General features: G+C 40.1%; 1 protein-coding gene across 3 annotated transcripts in view; it reads right to left on the bottom strand.

The window, feature by feature from the left end:
- tmem87b (transmembrane protein 87B) overlaps positions 1–6,610 on the bottom strand; it is a 55,036-nt gene extending 48,426 nt beyond the window's left edge. For 2 of the 3 annotated variants that reach the window (XM_069887684.1, XM_069887685.1), the window contains exons 1-2: positions 6,494–6,610; positions 4,771–4,831 (exon numbers count right to left, since the gene is read on the bottom strand). In XM_069887684.1, the coding sequence (XP_069743785.1) occupies positions 4,771–4,801 (31 nt within the window). In that variant the 5' untranslated portion in view covers positions 4,802–4,831; positions 6,494–6,610. Of the gene's footprint in view, positions 1–4,770; positions 4,835–6,493 lie in introns of those variants that run through there. The other variant, XM_069887686.1, reaches the window with a different exon arrangement.
- Between the last annotated feature and the right edge of the window lie 14,395 nt (positions 6,611–21,005).

Genomic DNA, 21,005 nt, shown 5'->3' with positions numbered 1-21,005 from the left:
TTAACATGTGCAAATATTTTTAGGGGCCCCAAAGCTTAGGCAAATAAAATCAGAGAATTTAATGCTTATGTTGCAGTCTGGTGATATGATATGGTTTCACTGGTTTTATAAATTTCACTGCTAGTCCAAGCTTAATGGAGGTGAGGGGTACTTTAGGGTCAATATGATAGAGTTTTTGAATTCGTATATGAAATGATAGACTCCTGGAACATGGAAACGATATTTCACCCAAAAAAGCTTTTGAAAGATTCAACCAATTAGTCCCAGAACTCTGGTCTATATTTTGTCAATATTTACCACCAAATGGAAAAAACTCAGGTGTCGCTGTTTAAAAATAAGGCATAACCCATTTTACATAGAAACATAGAAGATAGGAGCAGGAGTAGGTCATTCGACCCTTCGAGCCTGCTCCGCCATTCAACGAGATCATGGCTGATCTTAAAGTTCAGTACCCCATCCCCGCCTTCTCTCCGTAACCTTTAATACCCTTATACTGAAGAAATAGATCTAATTCCCTCTTAAATATATTTAATGAACCTGCCTCTACTGCCCTCTGTGGCAATGAATTCCACAGATTCACCACCCTCTGGGTCAAGAAATTCCTCCTCATCTCGGTCCTAAATGGTTTGCCTATTATCCTCAAACCATGGCCCCGGGTTCTTGATTTTCCCATCATTTGGAAACATCCCATCTGCATCCACTCTGTCCAGTCCTGCCAGAATTTTATAGGTCTCTATGAGATCCCCTCTCAATCTTCTAAACTCCAGCGAGTACAATCCCAATTTGCGCAATAGAGATGGAGCACAAATATCTTTCTCAGATGACCATGAGCCTTTGGAAGTCTCTTTGCATCTCACTTTAAAGATATCCTAAACATTTCTGAGAGGTAGACAGATTCTTGCTAAGCAGAACAGCTAAAAACAATTCTTTGCCAAGGTGATGAATGTTTGAATTCTCTCCCCACATGGATGATGGAAAATCAGATGCCAAGTTCAGTTAGGGTAAACAGCAATGATTTTTTGGAATATTATGGGAATCTAGCAATGTAGAATTAGCATTCTGAGGGAATAGAGCAACCATAATTTTCAAATTTAGAGAGACGGCACAGTAATGGGCCCTTCTGGCCTACAAGCCCGCATCGCCCAAATGCACTCATGTGACTAATTAGTCGACTAACCCCGTACATCCTTTTTTTGGAATGTGGGAGGAAACCGGAGCACCCAGAGGAAACCCACGCAGAAATGGGAAGAATGGACGAACTCCTTGCAGACAGCGCCGGATTCAAACCCGGATTGCTGACGCTGTCATACATGAACCATGCTCCGGTAAACCTTATGGAGCTTTACATCGTGTCAGACAATGAAGCCAAAATTTCTCAATGTCAAACTCTGGTAATTATTTTATACACCAGATAATTAGAAGCGAAAACCTTTTCCCTGATAAATGAAATGACCAAGCATTTTAAATTTAAACCTCTAGTTGACTATTAGTTGTAAGAAAGATTTAAGTTATAAACATTTGTTTCATGATGAATCAATCAAGGAGAAGAATCAAATGAGGCTAAAAAAGGGAACGCAGAAAATATTTAAATGAGTCTGATTGCTGAAGAGAATCTTACGTTTTCTTTTAAAGAGCAAAGTAACCAAAAAACAGAAACATTTGCCACATCGATGTACAGGTAGTCCCCAACTTATGACTGGAATTGGGACTGAAGGATTGGTTGTAACTTGGATTGGAAGCAAGTCAGATTCGCCCCACTGCACTGGCTTAGCAGCATCTTAAAGCAATTTTTAAAAAAAGATTTTCAACAAATGAACCTTTAATGAAGAATGCCAACCTATGTACGGTACCTTTAATAAAGATACTTAACATATGAACTTCTAGTAAATAATAAAGACTCTCAATATATACAATGGAACCCAATTTAACGTGAATCCAGACAGAACGTGATGAGTCATTGGACTTGGGCGTCAGGCTGCCGCTGGGAGAAGGGACAGATGGTTTACTAAAAATTAACTTGTTTTCGTTCTCTATCTTTTATATTGGTTTTTATAACAAATACAGTACAATTAAGAAAAGGGAATGAAGCTGAAAATACAATATCATGTATGTACAGTGAAACCCATTATAATGTGCTCATTGGAGTCCATAAAATCTCACTGGGAAAAAAGCAGGGTCATGCTAGATCGGGGTTTCACTGCACTTGGATTTTGCCCGAGGTCCCTGTGCCTGCTGGCAGGCCAACGTCCAAACTCCAGTCGGGAGCCTAATGTCCAAATGATTCATTGCATAATATCCAAATTTGCGTTAAATCGGGGCACATAAAATCAGGGTTTCACTGTATACATATCAAGATAAAACTCCAAACAGTATAAACTTGGTTCCCCCCTCCACTGCACTGGGTGAAGACAGAAAAGACATCAAAAATGTTTATATATGTGAAAAATCCCCCCCACCAAATCTACTCTATTATAAAAAAGAAAACTAATCCAAAAGAAATCTGAGTAGCTTATCCTGAGGGTATTTGGTAGCTTTTGATTCATACCGTGAATCAAAAAACAAAGGTAAGACTAATCTCATCTGGAAGAGTGAGCACATCTAATTACATTAGAAACATTTACAGTAAATGAAAATAAGATATAAAAGATCACCATATATCTTCATATTTCACTGATAAATCAAATACACGATATTCAATTTTTTCTAAACAGGACATAATATGAGTGAACCATTGAACCATTGGAGGTCTAGAGTCTTTCCATTTGAATAAGATGGTTCTTCTAGCCAACAACGTAGAGAAGGCCACAACTCATTGCGCAGGTACAGAAAAACTCCCTATATCTGGTTCAATAACCCCTATATCTGGTTCAATAACCCCATTTCCACCTGAAATACAGTTGAACAGATATTAAAAATGTCTTTCTGATAGATTTCTAAGGATGGACAAGATCAAAACACACGTGTCAATGTAGCAATATGTCATTAGAAAAGATACAAGCCATGTGAACATGATGCACCACTTTGAATTGAATTAATGAATGTCGGGCACATATTGAAAATGTATCCATCAGTTTAAGAATCTTATCCCAGAGATCCTCTGATAAGGGTCTTGCAAGTTCCAATTCCAAAGTCTTTTTAATCTTATCGTGAAGTACTGGACGCAATTTCAATAATCAATCATATATAATTCCAATTAATCCTATCAGAGAAGGATTCAATTGAAAAATATTATCAACTAAATCTGGTGGATATACAAATGGAAAGTCCAGTAATCTGGTATTTAAGAAATTTTTCATCTGTAATTATCTAAAAAAAGTCATATTTACTTACCAGCTGTTCAAAAATCATTAAACAACCTTCCTTAAATTTGTAAAATAAATAATACCTTTGATTTTCCATATAGAGGAGTGATCAATTATTGAGGGCCTAAAAAAATAATTATGAGAGATAGCACTAGATCAGTGGTTTCAGATCTTTTTTTTCCACTCACATCCCACTTTAAGTAATCCCTATGTAATAAGTGCTCTGTGATTAGTAAGGGATTGCTTAAGGTGGGATGCGAGTGGGAAGGGAAGGTTGAGAATCACTGCTCTAGACCCAATTGTTACTGAAATATTTTGCTCGAGAAAAATTGTCATTGGCCCATTTCCTTTCGAGTTCTGAAACCATGAACATAACGAGTCAATGAGGTACAATTAAAGCAGTGGTTTTCAAACTTTTTCTATCCACCCACATCCCACCGTAAGCAATCCCTTACTAATCACAGAGAACCTATGGCATAGGAATACTTAAAGTGGGATGTGAGTGGAAAGAGAAAGGTCGAGAACCACTGCACTAGATAACACAAAGTTAATTTTAAAATTTCTAAATTGGGACCAGATTCGCAAATTATGTTTGAGTATTAGATTAGATAAATCCTTATTGATCTTGGAAAAACTAAGTGGAAGAGAGGTACCCAATAAAGAAGTCACTGAATACTGCTGTATTGATCTCAATTCTCAATCTGTCCATAATAGATGATCCAATTTGCCAGAATAAAAAATCCAAAAAGTTAGAAAATGAATATTAACAGCCTAGTAATAAAATCTAAAATTAGGTAAGGCCATACCTCCAACTTTTTTCAATTTTTGCAAATGAAATTTACTAATTCTAGAGTTTTTGTTCTTCCAAATAAAGGAAAAAAACTTTTGAGTCAATATTATCAAAAAAACTTCAGGATGAAAACTGGAGTCGCTTGAAATAGATACAAAAACTTAGGTAATATTATCATTTTAACTGCATTAATATGACTTATTGAAGACAATGATAAAGGAGACCATCAGAAAAAGACAATGCCCCATACTGGAACAGAGGAAAAAAAATCTTTAAATCGTTTAGTAATTTAACCCTTACATATGTGAAATTATCTCTGACAAATTTCAATACAATTGAGAGGAGATAGGGACCTGCATATTTAATTGGAAAATTTGTGTTTTGATTTCAACTGTAACTGCAGAACAACTGTTTATTGAAACCCTGATTTAGCACGACTGCATGTTTTTTGCAATGCAATTTTTTTGGACTCAAACTATCGCATTATAATGGGGTTCCACTGTATACAGTACTTTTAAAACAAAAAATTTACTTGTCCAGTTGTTTTAATAAAGAATTTTTAAAATTTCAGACGTACGTGTGGGTGGACATAATTCGCAAGAGTTGGAAATCGAGGACTACCTGTACATTTTCGAGTTAATAAAAGCAAAAAATAGATCTTTTATAAACATAACTTACCTTGAAGTGCAATATCTGTTTTGTTAAACATTGTTTTTGTAAACACTAGAGGTTTATAGTTCTGAAAAAAAAAGAATAAACATCGATGAGAAGAAGTTTAAGAGGGCATGCTTAATTAGTAAAAGTACATGTACTAATTTCAATTATGAACAAACAAAATGTCAGACAACCCAAAATCCAAAAGCATAAACCTGCTGCAGCTTGCTTTAGTGTGAACTGGTTATGAAAGATGGTCTAAAATCCATCCATTTTTATTAAATGTTCTTGATAATTAATTTATATTTTAAACTATCTTACTGAAAGGCTTCACATGGTGGACACAGGTTGAGGAGCTTATCAATAGGAGTTGTAGTCTACATATAAGCAGAATATTTAAGACTGAAATGAGGAGACATTTCTTCATTAACAAGTGTCTTGAGTAAACTTGTACCTCTTATTTTGTTCGTTTGAGATTGGTCACAGTGTTTGAGCTCCGGAAAGAAAATAGACACACACACCGAGAGCAGTTCAGATTATACAAATGTTTATTACAAATTCAAAAGCTGATTTCACACTACAATATGCAAGCCCTTCCCAACTATACTTATCCATGCTTGGACTGGTCCCAACTGCTGAAGCGAGGCAACGACTGCACATTTGTAGTAGGTTGTCAGGGCGCCGGTAGCAGCTTCTCCACCTCCCCTGACCGGGACGTTGGCTGGACTCTTCTTCTTGCTGAGAGATGTTGCCACCTCTCAGAGAGTCTCCCACTTCAGCAGCGGGACCATGGCTTATATTACCCAAAAACTGCTTACCCATAGCTTATCACTTTGAATAAATGGTTTATTTTGCGTCAAGGCTAGGCCTCTGACAGTCTGTGACCAAAACATTGCGTCAAGACAGTCTGTGACCAAAACAGGAAATGTTCTTGGTACACAGATGTCCTTTTGTCAGATAACTGCATCTCTGGGCCCCATGGTGGAATTTAGCTTATGTAACCATGCAACCATATAACCATTTACGGAGCAGAAACAGGCCAGGTTGACCTTTCGAGTCCGCATGTCTGCTGATTCTAAAACACAAGCAGGTTCTCAGCCTTTCAGAAAGCAAAGGCTGCAAAAATAAGAAACACAGTTAGAATCTTCCATGACAACAAAGGAGAATTTTGGGATTCTATGTCCCACAATATGCAATGGAGCTGAAGTCTTTGATTACATTCAAAACCAATGATAAATTTTGGCATAGTAGAAGAGTTAAGGGATATAGAAATAGGATACAGAAAATGGTGTTGAAGTCCAGCATCATCTTATGTGTCATGTGTACTTTTTAAGCAGAAAATGGTTTATCTTTTTCATTTTGGTTGAGATCAAGACTTCTCTACAAGCATTTACCAGTCATGGAACACCGAACCAATGTTGGAATGACAAAGAGTCAAATAACACTACTGCTCTGAATAAAAGTTTTGTCTTGTCGTGAAGGAAACAAAATTCTAATATTTTGTTTTTCATGTAAGAAGAGCTCATCGAAAGTAATTGGGAGGAAGATCGTAACAAAATGCATAAATGGTTCTCTCATTTTTTATTGCCAATACAGTACATTTCCCCACATTCAAAAAACTTGGGACTGGTCGTTTTTCGGTTAATTAGATTTTTCAGGTAACTGAATAATGGGTTTAGGTAGCCCAGTAACAACCACAAAAAACAATGGAACGCTTCTCAAGCATGAAATAATGTTTAATTCTTACCTAAAAACATGATCTCTATTGTACAATATACAAGAGCTCTGTTGGATTCAAATGGGCACTAATAGCACGTCAGAGTCCCATAGAAGCATGTCGGGTGAATTTTTTTTTCAACTCGTCACGTCGCCGCTGAAAAACAGTTTGGATAATTGAACTTTCGGTTAACCAAATTTCAGACATGGGGAAGCGTACTGGATCATGATCCTGCTTGTTTAACTCGTTAAATCACGGGCAATTGTCATGTAACAGTTAATTTTCCTTGAAGATGAAATATAGCAATAGGTTCTGTTTTTACTCTTTCACCAATTTCATGAACATGTTGTTTTTGAATCAGGACCTGGGAACGCAAGTTCTACTTGTTTATTTATTTATTATTGATATCTTGATGACTGGCTCAAGCCTGAATCGTCAGTTATATATATTTTTATCTTTGCTATATAAAGGACATCGTTTGACCTGTTGAGTTTCTCCAGCATTGTGTTTTTATTGGTTTGTTTTGTTGACAATTTATAATGCCATTTGTAAGAAATTCAAAATAGAGAGAGTGCAGAGAAGGTTCACAAGAATGTTGACAGGATTTTAAGGTTTGGGTTACAGGGAAAGGTTGTGCAGACTAGGGCTTTTTTCTCTGGAGCGTAGAAGATTGAGGGGGGTCTTGATAGAGGTGTTTAAGATTTTAAAAGGGACAGACAGAGTAAATGTGGATAGGCTTTTTCAATTAAGAAAGGGGGAGATTCAAACTAGAGGACATGGTTTAAGATTGAAGGGGGAAAATTATAAGAGGAACATGAGGGGAAATTTCTTGACGCAGAGGGTGGTGAGGATGTGGAATGAGCTTCCGGCAGATGTGGTCGAGGCGGGATCATTGGTTACATTTAAGGAAAGACTGGATCATTACATGGATAGGAGGGGATTAGAGGGGTATGGACCGGGTGCTGGTCAGTGGGACTAGGAGGGTGGGGATTTGCTACGGCATGGACTAGTAGGGCCAAACTGGCCTGTTCTGTGCTGTAAGTGGTTATATGGTTACATGGTTTGTCATAAAGATGCAGCTAATCTGCCTTTGTTACTTCCTTTCTATTACCATTAGGACCAATAGTTCAAGATTGTATGTCTCCTTGCCCTGGTGTGAATGGCATCCTCGATTCTCTTTTGTGCTCAACTCTGCCTTGCCATCACCTTCATGAATTCAAAATGGTCATACTTCCTGACTTGCATCCCGAAGAAATCAATAAAATGCCAAAGACTCAGACCAACAAGCTAGAATCTAATTGGTCCTTAAATATCCGAAATTCAGCAGGCAAAATGTGGGCTGAGACTAGGCCTTGGGCTGCAGAAGCCAAGTCATCAGAATATCCATGCTGGGCACAGATACAAAGCAAAATTTAGACTGGTGCTGCGGTTTCAGCTTTGAATAATAATTTTCAAATATTTCTTATATTTGGAGAAATTTCTAAATGTTATCAAAGATTAAAACAGATCTTTAAAGTTAATATAATTGAAAACTGGTGTATTTTCGACAAGTACCATTTTTCACTTGTACGAGTTTGTGCATTCATTTTTCTGCATCATCTTTTGTTGGTTTATACCCTTCAGATGAGGGAGAGTCTGAATTTTACTGAGATGTTGGGATTAATGGTAGGTATTAACATTCAAGCAACTGCATTAGATTATAAATAACTGCAGTGCAGAACTTCAGTGGTCTCAGTTGTGGTTAGAGCAATAACCTGACATGAAATCAGGACAAGACAGTTAATGAAGATGGATTTCCAAAAAAAAGAAATATCAGTTTGAAATGAAAGAACAGCAATGATTTGGTTATTCAATTTCCAGCAACATCTTCATTTATCTTTAACTGTATAAATAGTAGCCCGAAGGTGGGCTGACATCAGTTACGTGGAAGTCCAACTCCCAGCTAAATATTGCAGCATTCCCCTGGAGAAAAATCACCTACAATTTATGGAAGAGATATGACACTTTCATTGAAGTGTGCCAACCGTATCTGAGGCACATAGGTGCACAGATATAATTCACACCCACTTCCATTCCCAAATAAGAGAAAAGAAACGATCCATTCCAGCAGGTAAAGGATTAAGAGTATGAAATGGCAGACGACGTGTTTTTTGCCCCTACCTGTTTTTATTTAATATCCAAGGTCCTGTAGCTTTGAGGAGGATCGTGGGCTTTGTTGGTATTTGTATCATTTAAGGGATAGTGAGGGGAGGGTGTAAGAAGGGGGAAATAAGGACTTGAAATCATAATGACGTGGAAAGAGAAGGTAATATTTTGTTTATTGGATTTGCATGAGTCTTTAGAAAATCAAAAATAAAAAACTGCATAAATAGTATAACTATTTTCTGCACATATTCTGCACATCCCAATTAAAAAACAGACAAAACTGAACTGTAAATCAATATAATGCTCACCCATGCATATTTTGTCAGCTATGTTAATCAACAGCACATCATAAATTTAATAAAAGGAAACATTTAAAAATTTATATCATTTTGTATTGTTTTCATTACATTGTATTGTTATATGAAGAATTGATATGTATGTATTCATGCAAATGAAAAATAAAATTTTCCAAAAAAATGCATCATAAATTTGAAGCGTGCATAGATCTAGTAATTTGTAGAATTTTAAAAACAAGTCATTAACTTTAAAAAAAACCAAATACAGCACGAGCATCTTTATTCTGCTTTCTCTTGGACAAAAGGTTCATTTTAAACTACCAAATAATGTTTGTCTTTCAATACGATTCACACAAGTTCACATTCATATATTACGAAAATTGAAGTAGCTGGGTACTTAGATGAATAGGATGATTGCATTAGCAAGATCGTCTGCTATCAAAAGAACGAACCTCGGGTTAATTTTACCACTCAAGTCAAAAAGCCATTGAAAATTTTCCATTAAATGCAATTTTTATTGCTTTGTAAATATTAATTTCAAAGTTTCATTTAACATGCTTGTATTATTCTCATGAACCTAAACTACTCTTTATTGTGATAGCTTCAATTTAAACATTCTAGCACTCTAAGTAGGAAATGTGCATCATAAAGGAACTGTCTCCACTCTGAATGAAAGTGATCAAACCTTTACTCATCTCTTTAGGGATAAATTCTTCTAGATTAATTGTGCACTCAGTTAAACAGCATTTAGCCAATCTCACCCAACACAAGTGCAAAATAGCAAGAACTGTTCTCAACGTGAAATCAAGGCTCTTATACACGTTACTTCAAATGACTAAATCTACAGCATCATTGTTGGAAATGTTCTAGATGTATTTCAAATTCAGTGTTAGTTAAGTTTTAAATTATTTTCTATTTAGTTGGATGCACACAAACTTTGCAACTGAAGAAATAACTGTTATCTTAACATATTAACATAAAAAATATCCTGTAAAAGGATACCATATTCTGCATTGAGAGAAAATGCTAATTTTTTGCTAGTTTTTAGTAACACTGCCTTGGTAAGCACATTTGAACCTACAGGATTAAGCATCTTCTTGCTGGAATTAGAGGCGAAGCACAGGGATTCAGAATGTAGAACAGTGCAGCACAGGAACAAGCCTTTCAGCCCATGTCTGCATCAAACACAATGCCCAATTTAAACTAAATCCCTGCTGCTGGCACATGACACATACACCTCTATCTTTTTATATTCACGAGTCTATCTAGACTTTGTATCTGCTTCTAACACTACTCCTGGAACCCCATTCTAGGCCACTGTAAACATTTTGAACTTTTTAAACTTTCCCATCCTTAGCCTTTCACATTTTAACCCTGCGAGAAAGATGGTGACCCTATCTTGCCTCTCTTACTTTTATAAATTTCTATCAGGTCACCCCTCAGCCTTCGATACTCCAGAGAAAATAACCAGTCCCATGGTGCATACCCTCAAAACCAAGCAGCATGCCAGTAAATCTCCTCTGTACCTTTTTTAAAGCATCCAATTTTTTTCTGTTATGAGACAATCAGAACTGCACACAGTACTCCAAGTGGTCTCCAAATTAAGTTTTACGTAGCTGCAACATATACTGAATGTCCCATCCCCCCAAAAAGAGAACAAGCATACCATACATATCTCTTCACCACTCTTATCAACTAGCATTGGCCACTTTCAAGGAGCTATAGATCTGAAACCCCAGATTCCTCTATGTATCAATGTTTTTAAAGAGTTCTGGCATTAACAGTATATATCTCTCTTACATTTGGCCTCCCAATGTGTAACACCACCTTGGCCATCTGCTATTTCTCTGCCCAGATCTGAAACTGATCTGTATTTTTTGATAGCCCTCTACATTTCCACCTCTTCCAATCTTTGTCATCCATGTAGCACGATCAATGACCACTCACAGACACAAAGTAAGGGCCAAAGGCTTTATTGAGCTAAAGATCCAAGCGTGCCTCAGCATACTGATGGCTCAAGTCCAAGGGTAGGTATGAGAGAGGAGACTAAGGCTCTCGGCCTTTATTTGGGGTCTTGGGGGAGGGGCTACTGGTTCAGCAGGCAGGTCAGCCTGCCCAGCTCATTGGGGAACATGCCCACAATACCATGTTCCACTACAACCTATAAACTTACTAGTGTGCTTATCTACTTTTTCCAATAAGTCATTCACTACCAAGTGTTCCAACACCAGTCCCTTCAGAACATCACTCACAACTGGTGTTCAGCTAGGGTAACATTCTTCTGTGACCAGCCAATTTAGAATCCAGATGATCACTTCACCATGGACCTCATGCAGCTGTACCTTGAAGGACAGTTGTTACGAACTCCGTGTAATGAGCAATGAACCAGAAGTGAGTGTGTGTGTGTGTGTGTGTGTGTGTGTGTGTGTGTGTGTGTGTGTGTGTGTGTGTGTGTGTGTGTGTGTGTGTGTGTGTGTGTGTGTCTTACACCCAAACTATTACAGTCCAGGCCAAAATCTTCAAATTCAGTGTTGAACTGAGAGAAGACATGAATTGGACAGCTTCCACAAAGCTTCTAAGACCCTGGCATCGGACTCTCAGAGTGACCTTCACTGTTAGTCACACTCAAAATGAAGCCCTTTGCTTCCCAAAAGACCTTCCTGGCACAGGTCAATCCACTGAAAAGGCCCAGTCATTCACAGAGCATGCTTTGCTCTGAATTCCACAAAAATGGATGGCCACAGGAGCTGCTTAAAAAAGTGCTTCCTCTTCAGCCGTCAGAATAGTTCTCACTTTGCAAAATCACAATGTCTTTGCAAATGTATCAAATTCTGGTGCAGATGATGACAAACCTTTCCTCAGTTCTTCCAATGTATCAAATTATTGCTGGGCTGTGACTTGTGATGTGCTTTTGTGATATGTTAACTGTTAACTCTGACCATTCAGTCCATCCTGCTTATACTATCCCCCACAGTGTTAATCACATTTTACTAAAATGGGAGCTCGTAACCCAGTCTACATTGAAGAACCCTCTCAAGTCCATTACTGAACACAAGATCATAAGAAATAGGAGCAAAATTAGCCCATCCGGCTTGTCAAACCAGCTCCGCCATTCAATGAGATGATGGCTGATCGGATGATAAACTCATCTCCACATACCTGCTTTTTCCTCATACTCCTTAATTCCCCTACTATGTAAAAACTGAAGTTGACCTCAAAGGAATTCCCTCAATACATCTGCCTCCTCAGTGATGGACCTCCCTTTTTCCAACAATTGATGCTGGTCAGGGACTGAAACAGTGAGATCAGCAGTTGACACCAACCACAATGAAATCAAGCTTGCTGTGCAGGCAATCAATACACCCTCAGGCATGAACAGAAAAATACTATTAATATGTTACAATAATATTTCACACATACATGGGACCTGCCGCCGCAGCGACCAAACTGGTGCTCTCGGCGGTGAGTGCACCCAAAAGCCAGTGCTGGCCCTTGCAAGCAAACCAGCAGACGAACAGCAAAGGCAGCTTAAGGGCCAGCAACCCCAAAATGGCACTGGCCCCGCTGCACAGCCAACAGACAGAGACAGCACGTGGGGAAGAAGGAATTGTCATGCAAGAGGGCACCCGTGTGCGGGAAACCTGCTTTTGTTATGCGGGTCATTGCGTCAGTAAAAAGGGGAAAATGACGGGAACACGATAAGTATAAAGGTCGGGCCTGAGCCCCCAATAAAACGCAGAGCTTAACCTGACTGCACTCGTCAGTATGTTTCCTTTCGAGTAGCGCATGGCTACAATTGGTGACCCCGACAGTTTAGATAGCATCTAACCCCAATGATGAGCGAGCTGGCAGCAGTCCACGCAGTCGTTCTCAAGCTGCCGACCTTCTGGACGAATCAGCCATACGCGTGGTTTGACCAGGCTGAGGCACAGTTCCAGATCCGGCAGATCACAGGAGAGTCCACCCTGTACTACCACGTGGTGAGCCTCCTGGACCAGGACACAGCGAGCTGGGTGGCCAACTTCATCCAGGAGCTCCCATCAGAAGGCACATACACTGCCTTCAAGGACTTGCTAATCGAGATCTTCAGGCTTTCATAGCGTGAGAGGGGGGTACGCCTGCTCCACTTGGACAAACTGGGAGGCAAGCACCCATCGGCTCTCATGAACGAGATGCTGGCCCTCCTGGGCAAACACGAGCCCTGTATCATGTTCGAGCAGGCATGGAGCAACTGCTCCTGGCAGACACAGACTTAAATGACTCCTGGAAAGTTGCAGCTCAAGCAGACGTTCTGTGGAAATAGAAAAGAGAGTGCTTGGCAACCCCATAGCCAGACCCATACAGACCCACAGAGGAAGTGATCCCAATGATCGGTGGTGCTTCTACCACCAGAAATGGGATTCTGGAGCCCACTGGTGCAGGCCGCCATGCATATTCCAGGTAAACGCCGGGGCCAGCCTTCGTTAATGGCCACGACAGCTGGCCAACAAGATAGCTTCCTGTACATTTGGGATCGCCAGTCCAGACGGCGTTTCCACATGGACATAGGAACAGAGGTCAGCAGCCTGCCCCTCTCAGTAAGAACGAGGAGGCAGCATACAGGACAATGCAGACACTAATGAACTGTTGCAGACTGCATCTGAAAGTTAAAAAAAAACTAATGATTGTCAACTTCAGAAGGGCCCAGGGAGATCATACTCCCCTCGTCAAGAGTATCAAGTTCATCGGAGTGCACCTGTTAGAGAATCTCTCCTGGTCCCTTAACACCAGCTCCATAGCAAAGAAAGCCCAGCAGCGCCTCTACTTCCTGCGAAGGAAGAGGAAAGTCCATCTTCCACCATCCATCCTCACAACATTCTACAGAGGATGTATTGAGAGAATCCTGTACAACTATATCACTGCCAGGTTTGGAAGCTGTACCACCTCAGACTAAAAGACCCTGCAGAGGATAGTGAAATCAGCGGAAAAGACCATTGGGGAACCTCTTCCTAGCATGAAGGACATCTACTACACTTGATACAGGCAGAAAGCAATAGACATTGTGAAAGACTCCACACATTCCGCATGTTCTTCCTTCTGCCATCTGGCAGGAAGTACCGTAGCACTCGGACCCTTGCATCCACAGTGGGAAACTGCTTTTTTCCTCCAAGCTATCAGGTTCCTGAACTCCTGGTACAGATATGGATAGCATACTGTGGACTTTCAGTGGTAATATTTTAATGTGTTAACTGCTTTCCTAACTTACATCTATGTAAATATGCTCTCTGGTCCTGAAGAAATGCTATCCTGCGAGTATGGCATGAATGATCAATAAAGTTGACTTGACTAATAGAGTCGGTAGGAGAGAAGTCCAGAAAAAACCAACTAAACTTGAATGCCTCACAGGAGAGTGGGCCCAAGAATTTTGAGCAGACTTCTAACAGTGGCATAGCAAAAAAAAAAGGTTGAGAATGGCTGGTCTAGCCTGCTACACATGTCCTACAGCCTTGTTATTAACATGCCACAAAGAACCAATCAAGAGGTTCTTGCTGTTGCATCAAGGTGTTTGATCACAGACATTCCTTTTGTCTTTCCACATAATCTCCTACTTTGCTGTTCAAAACTATCTTGCCTTATCATAGAACATTACAGAACAGTACAGGCTCTTTGGTCCTCGATGCTGTGCCAACCTATATATTCTTACTCACAACAGATGTGCAACAGGTATTCAAAAACACACAAGCAAAATTTTAATTTTACTCATGTTTGTCAAGCTATTTAGAACCTACTCGATGCAAATACAAATCCATCGTTGCACTGCTAACACCAGACTATTTCCCCCTTTGTCAAGAGATGAGCAAAGATTTTTCCAAGGTATGACAATAACTTCAAAACAGAAACTTTATTTTTAAAAGATTCAGGGCCAACAGAATGATCAGACAAAGTAAAATAACAAGTTCATAGGAGGTTTACTGGATTAAAACACAAAACAGGCATATTGTTTGGAGGAAAGGTTAGACAGACTTGGGTTGTATCTACTGGAGTATTGAAAGTGAGAGGAGACTTGATTGAAATTCAGGAACTTACAGGATCTTGACAGATAGACATGGAATGAATGTTTCCTCCTGGGAGAATGTTTCACACTTGGGGCTGATGCTTAAAGCAGATGAGGCAAAATATTTTCTCCAAGGGTTAAGAGTCTAATTGAACTTTTTCCCTCCAATAATGATAGAAGTTGCATCTCAGAATATTTTAAAGCAGATGCAGATGGATACTTGGCAAGCCAAGGCATGAAACATTATTGTATGACATTTGTCAAGCTGTTTGGTCGCCACTGGATGCAAATGCAAATCCATCGTTGCACTGCTAACACCTGACTACTTTACCCCTTTGTCAAGAGATGAGTAAAGATTTTTCCAAGATATGTCATTAGTTTAAAAACAGAAACTTTATCACATTTATGAGATGAAGAGAAATTTCTTCAGCCAGAAGGTGGTGAATCTGTATAATTAATTTCTGCAGACACTTGTGAAGGCCACATCAGTGTATATTTAAAGCAGAGATTGATAACTTCTTGATTAGTGAGGGTATCAACAGATACAGGGAAAAGGCAGGAGAATAGGGTAGGTGGGTAAAATACATCAATGAGGATCTAGATGACAGAGTGGCTTAATTCTGCTCCTATGTCATATGGGAATGCAATGCTGGAATGATAATCAAATTGGTCACACCTAATTAAATGCTGAAGTTAGCTTGAGGGGCAAGTACTGTTCTTAATTCTTAACTGTTCATGATTATGATTAGCATGTGGACCACAATGCGGTCCTCGCAGTTAGAGGCCCGCATTTATTCTGAGGACACCACTTAGAGTTTTGTGTGATTATACAGACGAGATCATTGAATAGGCTCAAATAGATCAAGATAACTCAAAATTATACTTCTATGAGGTGCTATGGACAATCAACAAAAATGGATACAACCTTGATCTACAAGCTCCATACTGGCACACCTGTCAATCCACTCTTACAATTACTCTTGGTTCAATTTGGAGCACAGGAAAAAAAAGCACTAGCAGACAAACCTATAAACGAGTTTCCAACCTAACATTGCTGGAAATGAAAACTACAAGCAAACTCAGAGACAATATAACAGACAACATTGAGGGATTCAATAAGAAAGAGATTACAAAAAGTCTTGCCAAATCCACTGGTGGTCAATTTAACAGATCACAACCTGAGTAAAATCAGTTCAAGGTGGTTCACCACCATCTTCTCAAGGACATTTACAGATAGGCCTTGACATTAACAATCAGATCCATATAACCATTTACAGAGAGGAAACAGGCCATATTGGCCTTTCGAGTCCACACCGGTTCACTTCTTTTTTCTTTCTTCTTCTTTGGCTTGGCGTCGCAGACGAAGTCCTCAATAATTTCCTGTAGATTAGTTATGACCTCACAGGTTCGAACATCTTCATTAACCCAATTCCTGGAATCATCTTCATTCTTCAGCGCTCCGGCTGACAAGTTCCATACACTGAGTGAGGATTTTGTTCGAGATTCACATCGCACAGTTTCAAAGACAACTTATCTCCCCCACACAAGTGGGAGGACAAATATGCAGAGAAAAACTGATAACAGAGTAACAAAAGGAAAGTAATTCTTTCAACAATCTTTTCTTCAGCCATTAAATTTAACCTTATTCGTTTACTCAGCAAAATTGAGAAAAAATAAACAGCATTATCCAACAATCAGACATTTTGTATGATTTTGGTAAAAAGCCATGACTGCAAACTTTTCTACATAACAAAATTAAACAAAACTCGTAGACGTGGGTTTAGGTTAAGTGGGGATCTGAGAAAGCATTTTTTCACCTGGAGGGTGATTGGAATTTGGAGGGTGAAATGCTGGAAACAAGTCAATCAGTATCTGGCAGGAGAAACAGTTAGCATTTTGAGACTAGAACCATTTTTCAGAACTCATGACTTTGAGGGAACAGATTTGAATGTTTTCTCAAAATAAAAAGCCATCTAGTTGTCAAAGACATTTGACAGTCAGACCCTCTGAAGAAACTAATACAAAAAAAAACCAAATGAAACTGAAAGCAAGCAAATTGTCTCAGCATAAGGGAATAGAGAACAGGTTGTGATGAATAAAGCTCCACTCAGATCTACTTTGTTATATCAAGTTCATTGTCATCTGATGGCACAAGTACAACCCAACGAAACAGTGTTCTCCAGTCCTTGGTGCAAAACATGCAGACAAACAATACACATGCAGGACGAATATTCATATTGTTTCATGAAGATGAGAATCTTGGAGGGTTATTGTGAGCAGTTCCTTTGGTCGTTCAGCATTCACACTGCTCATGAGAAGATGTTCCTCAGCCTCGTGGTGCTGGCTCTACTACTCCTGTATCTCTCTCCCCCATCAGCAGCTGAAAGATGCAGTGTGCAGGGTGGAATGGGTCAGGTTTTGCGCGCCCTCTTCAGGCAACAATCCCAGTAAATTGGGCAGGAGTTAGGGAGGGGGATGGAGACTCCACTGTTCCTTTCTGCCACTCTTATGGTCCTGTGGATTGACCTCTGATCCATTTCTCTGCAACAAACATACCACACTGTGATGCAACCAGCCAGGACGCACTCGATAGAGCTCCTATAGAATGTTGACAAAATGTTGCTTTGACCGCTTCAGTCTTCTCAGAAAGTGAAGTCACTGTCGCGCCTTCCGGATAAGTGAGATGTTGAGTGCCCATGATAGGTCACTAGTTAAGTGGACTCTAAGGAACTTGGTGCTCTCCCCTCTTCCCCTCTCTCCACTGCAGTGTTGTTGATGTCTAGTTCCTGGCCCTTCTCAAGTCCATGATCATCTTTTTTGTTTTGACTCTCACACCATTTTACAAGATTTTCCACCTCTTCTCTGTTGTGTGAATCATCATTGTTGCTGATGAGGCCGACAACCGTTGTGTCATCTGTAAACTTAGAGATAGATCTGGTGATGCAGTTACGGGTTAGTGGCATAAACCTGAGCAGCCCTGAGGTGCTCCAGTGCTAAGCATAACAGTGCTCGACGTTTTGCTTCTGACCGGAACAGACTGTGGTATTTCCATTAGGAAGTCCAAAGTCCAGTTGAAGAGAGGGATGTTGAGTCCCAGTGAGGACAGCTTCTCCACCAGTCACTGGGGAGTGTTCGTATTAAACTTGAGGCTGATGCCAATGAACAGCAAGCAGCCTGGCATATGAGGAGTCGTTCTCCAGGTAGGTCAGGACAGAGTGAAGGGACAGAATGAGAGCATTGTCTGTGGAACGGTTTCCTCAAAAGGTGAACGGAAAGGTGTCCAGCAACTCTGGAAGGTGTGCTTTGATGCAATCCACCACCCGACACTCAAAGCATTTCATCATGGTGGAGAACAGTGCAACAGGATGGTAGTCATTGAGGTCAGTTATTGTCGCCCTCTTGGGGATGATGGTGGCTCTCTTGAACCCTGCTGGGGTCCTTCAGTATCCAACCAGGTACGTTGTCTGGTCCTGCTGCCTGTGTGGGTTCACCTTGGTATAGGTTTCTCCTCACCCCAGCAGCAGCTATGCAAGGAGCCCATTTACCAGGGGACATGTAGCTTTCTTTGATGTCATCGTGTTCTTCTCATCAAACTGTGCATAGAAGATATTTAATCTGTGTGGAAGGGAGGCGTCATTGTCCTAAATTTGCAAAGTTGACTTTTGATCCGTAAAAATCTTGATCCCTTGCCATATGTGCCTTATAGCTGTCTGTAGATCTTCTATGTGTGCCCAGCTTTGCTTTCCAGAAAGTTCAGTTCTGGCTGATCTTAGTGCCATCCTATCCTGTCCTGTCCTGAAGGCAGCATTAGAAGCTCTGAGAAAGGCCCGGACCTCTGCATTAAATTATTGTTTCTGGTTGTAAAGCATTTGGATTATCCAGCCAGTTACTGAGCTCATGTAGTTGGCAACCACCTCCCTGAAACAGCTCCAGTGTGTAGTCTCAGTCTTGCAGTGCTGCTGTGCCCCCACCCCCTCCTGGCCACATCCTGATCACCCTGCAAAATGATCTAATTGGCTTTGCAAGCAATCTGTATCCCAGGGTTAGCAGGAAGGATACGTGATCCAAGTAACCAAGGTGGAGACGAGGTGCAGCCTTGTATGGACCAGGGACACTGGTGTGCACCCAATCCAGGGTGTTTTCTACTCTGGTGAAGTTGACGTGCTGTTGAAACCATGGTAAGACTATTTTCAGGTTGGCGTGGTTGAAGTTGACAGCAACAATCATGGCACCGATAGGGTGAGATGTCTGGGCTTTGCAGATGGCACAGTAAAGCTCCTTCACTTTAGTCAATGGCGGAACACGGAATGTGGCAATCAGCATGGTCAAGAATTTCCCTGGGCAGGTAGAAGGGTCTGCATTTCACCACGAGGTACTCTCTATCTGCTGACCAGTAGGTCTTCACAATGGAGACATTAGTGCACCAGTTCTCGTCAATATAAATGCACATTCCCCTTTAGGGATGCAATTATAGTCCAATTTTACAAATTGCCTATAGGATGAGCAATAAGTTACTTGCATGTTTGTCAAAGACACAAAGAAAGGCAACAACCTCAGCAATGTTGATGGAAGAATTGAATTATAAATAGATATTCTTAACAGATTTTTTTAAAAGTGGCAAGAACTATGGCATAGATTTCAATGTGGGAAAGTGTGAGCTAATTAAAATTTGACCTGAAACATATTTCGAAAGAAGTTGTCACAGACCCAGAGGACCCCAAATCCCTGCAGCAATAGAAACCCACCAAGACAAATGGCCACTTAAATAAATAAGTTGCCCTTAATCCTCTTCAAACACAAAAACAGGATCAAACTTTAACTGATTACCACCAACCAACTCCCCTTCCAATTCCAAACACACGCGTATGTAATGTGCACATGCCCAGAAAGTTATTTGATTCACAGTCCAATCTCACTTCTCACTCCTCCAAATTCACCGGTTTCAGGCAATTCTTATACTGGGCATAGAATTTATCACTTATGAATTTTCACCAAGCTCTAATGAAAAGGTAAATGATTACCGCTCAGGGAGGATCTTGTTGGTCTCAGAGAGAGATTTATTGCTCATTGGACACGTACAAACTGATTTACTTCCATCAGTCACTTCAGTGTCTTGCCAAAGAAACTTGCCTCATCAGGGTTTTCCAAGTGATCACCTCTTCTTGCAGGTCACCACTGAGTTCCCCTTATTTCAGGTGAAACACACTAGCCAGCCATTTCCTCTCGCAAGGACCACAGGGTTTTCAATAGGCTGAACTCAGAACTCACAACCTGTCTTCAAAATGGGGTTTTCAACCAAGCTTGCCAGCTTGTCATGTTACAGCTTCCAAAAGCCACTGCCAAAGAACTCCAACTGAATTCTCTCTCTCTCCCTCTCTTAGAGAAACCCTGCTTGGTCTTTTCTCTCTCCGCTTGCAAAACCACATGACCTTCTTACAAGGCTCCAGGCCCAGTCTCTGAAAGATCTGATCAGCCTCTGAGCATGGACTGTTTCATTTGCACCTGCTTTTGAAGTTCTTTAGCAAAGCATTTTCAAACTAGTTTTTATTGTCCTTGCAAAGGCACTTGGTGCCTCAATATCTCACTTTCAGCAAAGCTCTTGCATTTTAAATGAGATGTGAAGTGTTACTGTTTGTGGTGACCTGCACTAACTAACCCCCCCCCCCCAACAATCTCTTTTTTAAAAAAACATTTATATATAACATAAAATATAACATAACCCATTACACAGTGCACATCCAAAGAGATCTGACTTCACATGGAACAACCTCACCCGGAATTTGACAAAATACCTTTTCTCAATTTCTTTACAATTATTTCAGGGAAGAGATTAGTGACCTTTATCCATTAAAATAACCTCCACACTCCCACAGCTACCTTATTTCATAAAGGACTCAATTTCCACAATATCTATCTTGATGATATCCCTTCCAAATCAGTTTAAATGTCTTCTTCCTGTTATTCACAACTTTCCCTCAACCATAGTTGACAGTGCTGTCAACCATATTTGTTTCACCTTCTCATTTTTTCTTTTAATCACTCTCCTCCAACCCAGAACAATAATGTT

The sequence above is a fragment of the Narcine bancroftii genome, chromosome 6 (assembly GCF_036971445.1).
Source record: "Narcine bancroftii isolate sNarBan1 chromosome 6, sNarBan1.hap1, whole genome shotgun sequence".
Lineage (NCBI taxonomy): Eukaryota > Metazoa > Chordata > Chondrichthyes > Torpediniformes > Narcinidae > Narcine > Narcine bancroftii.
This window is presented reverse-complemented; position numbering and strand designations above follow the sequence as displayed.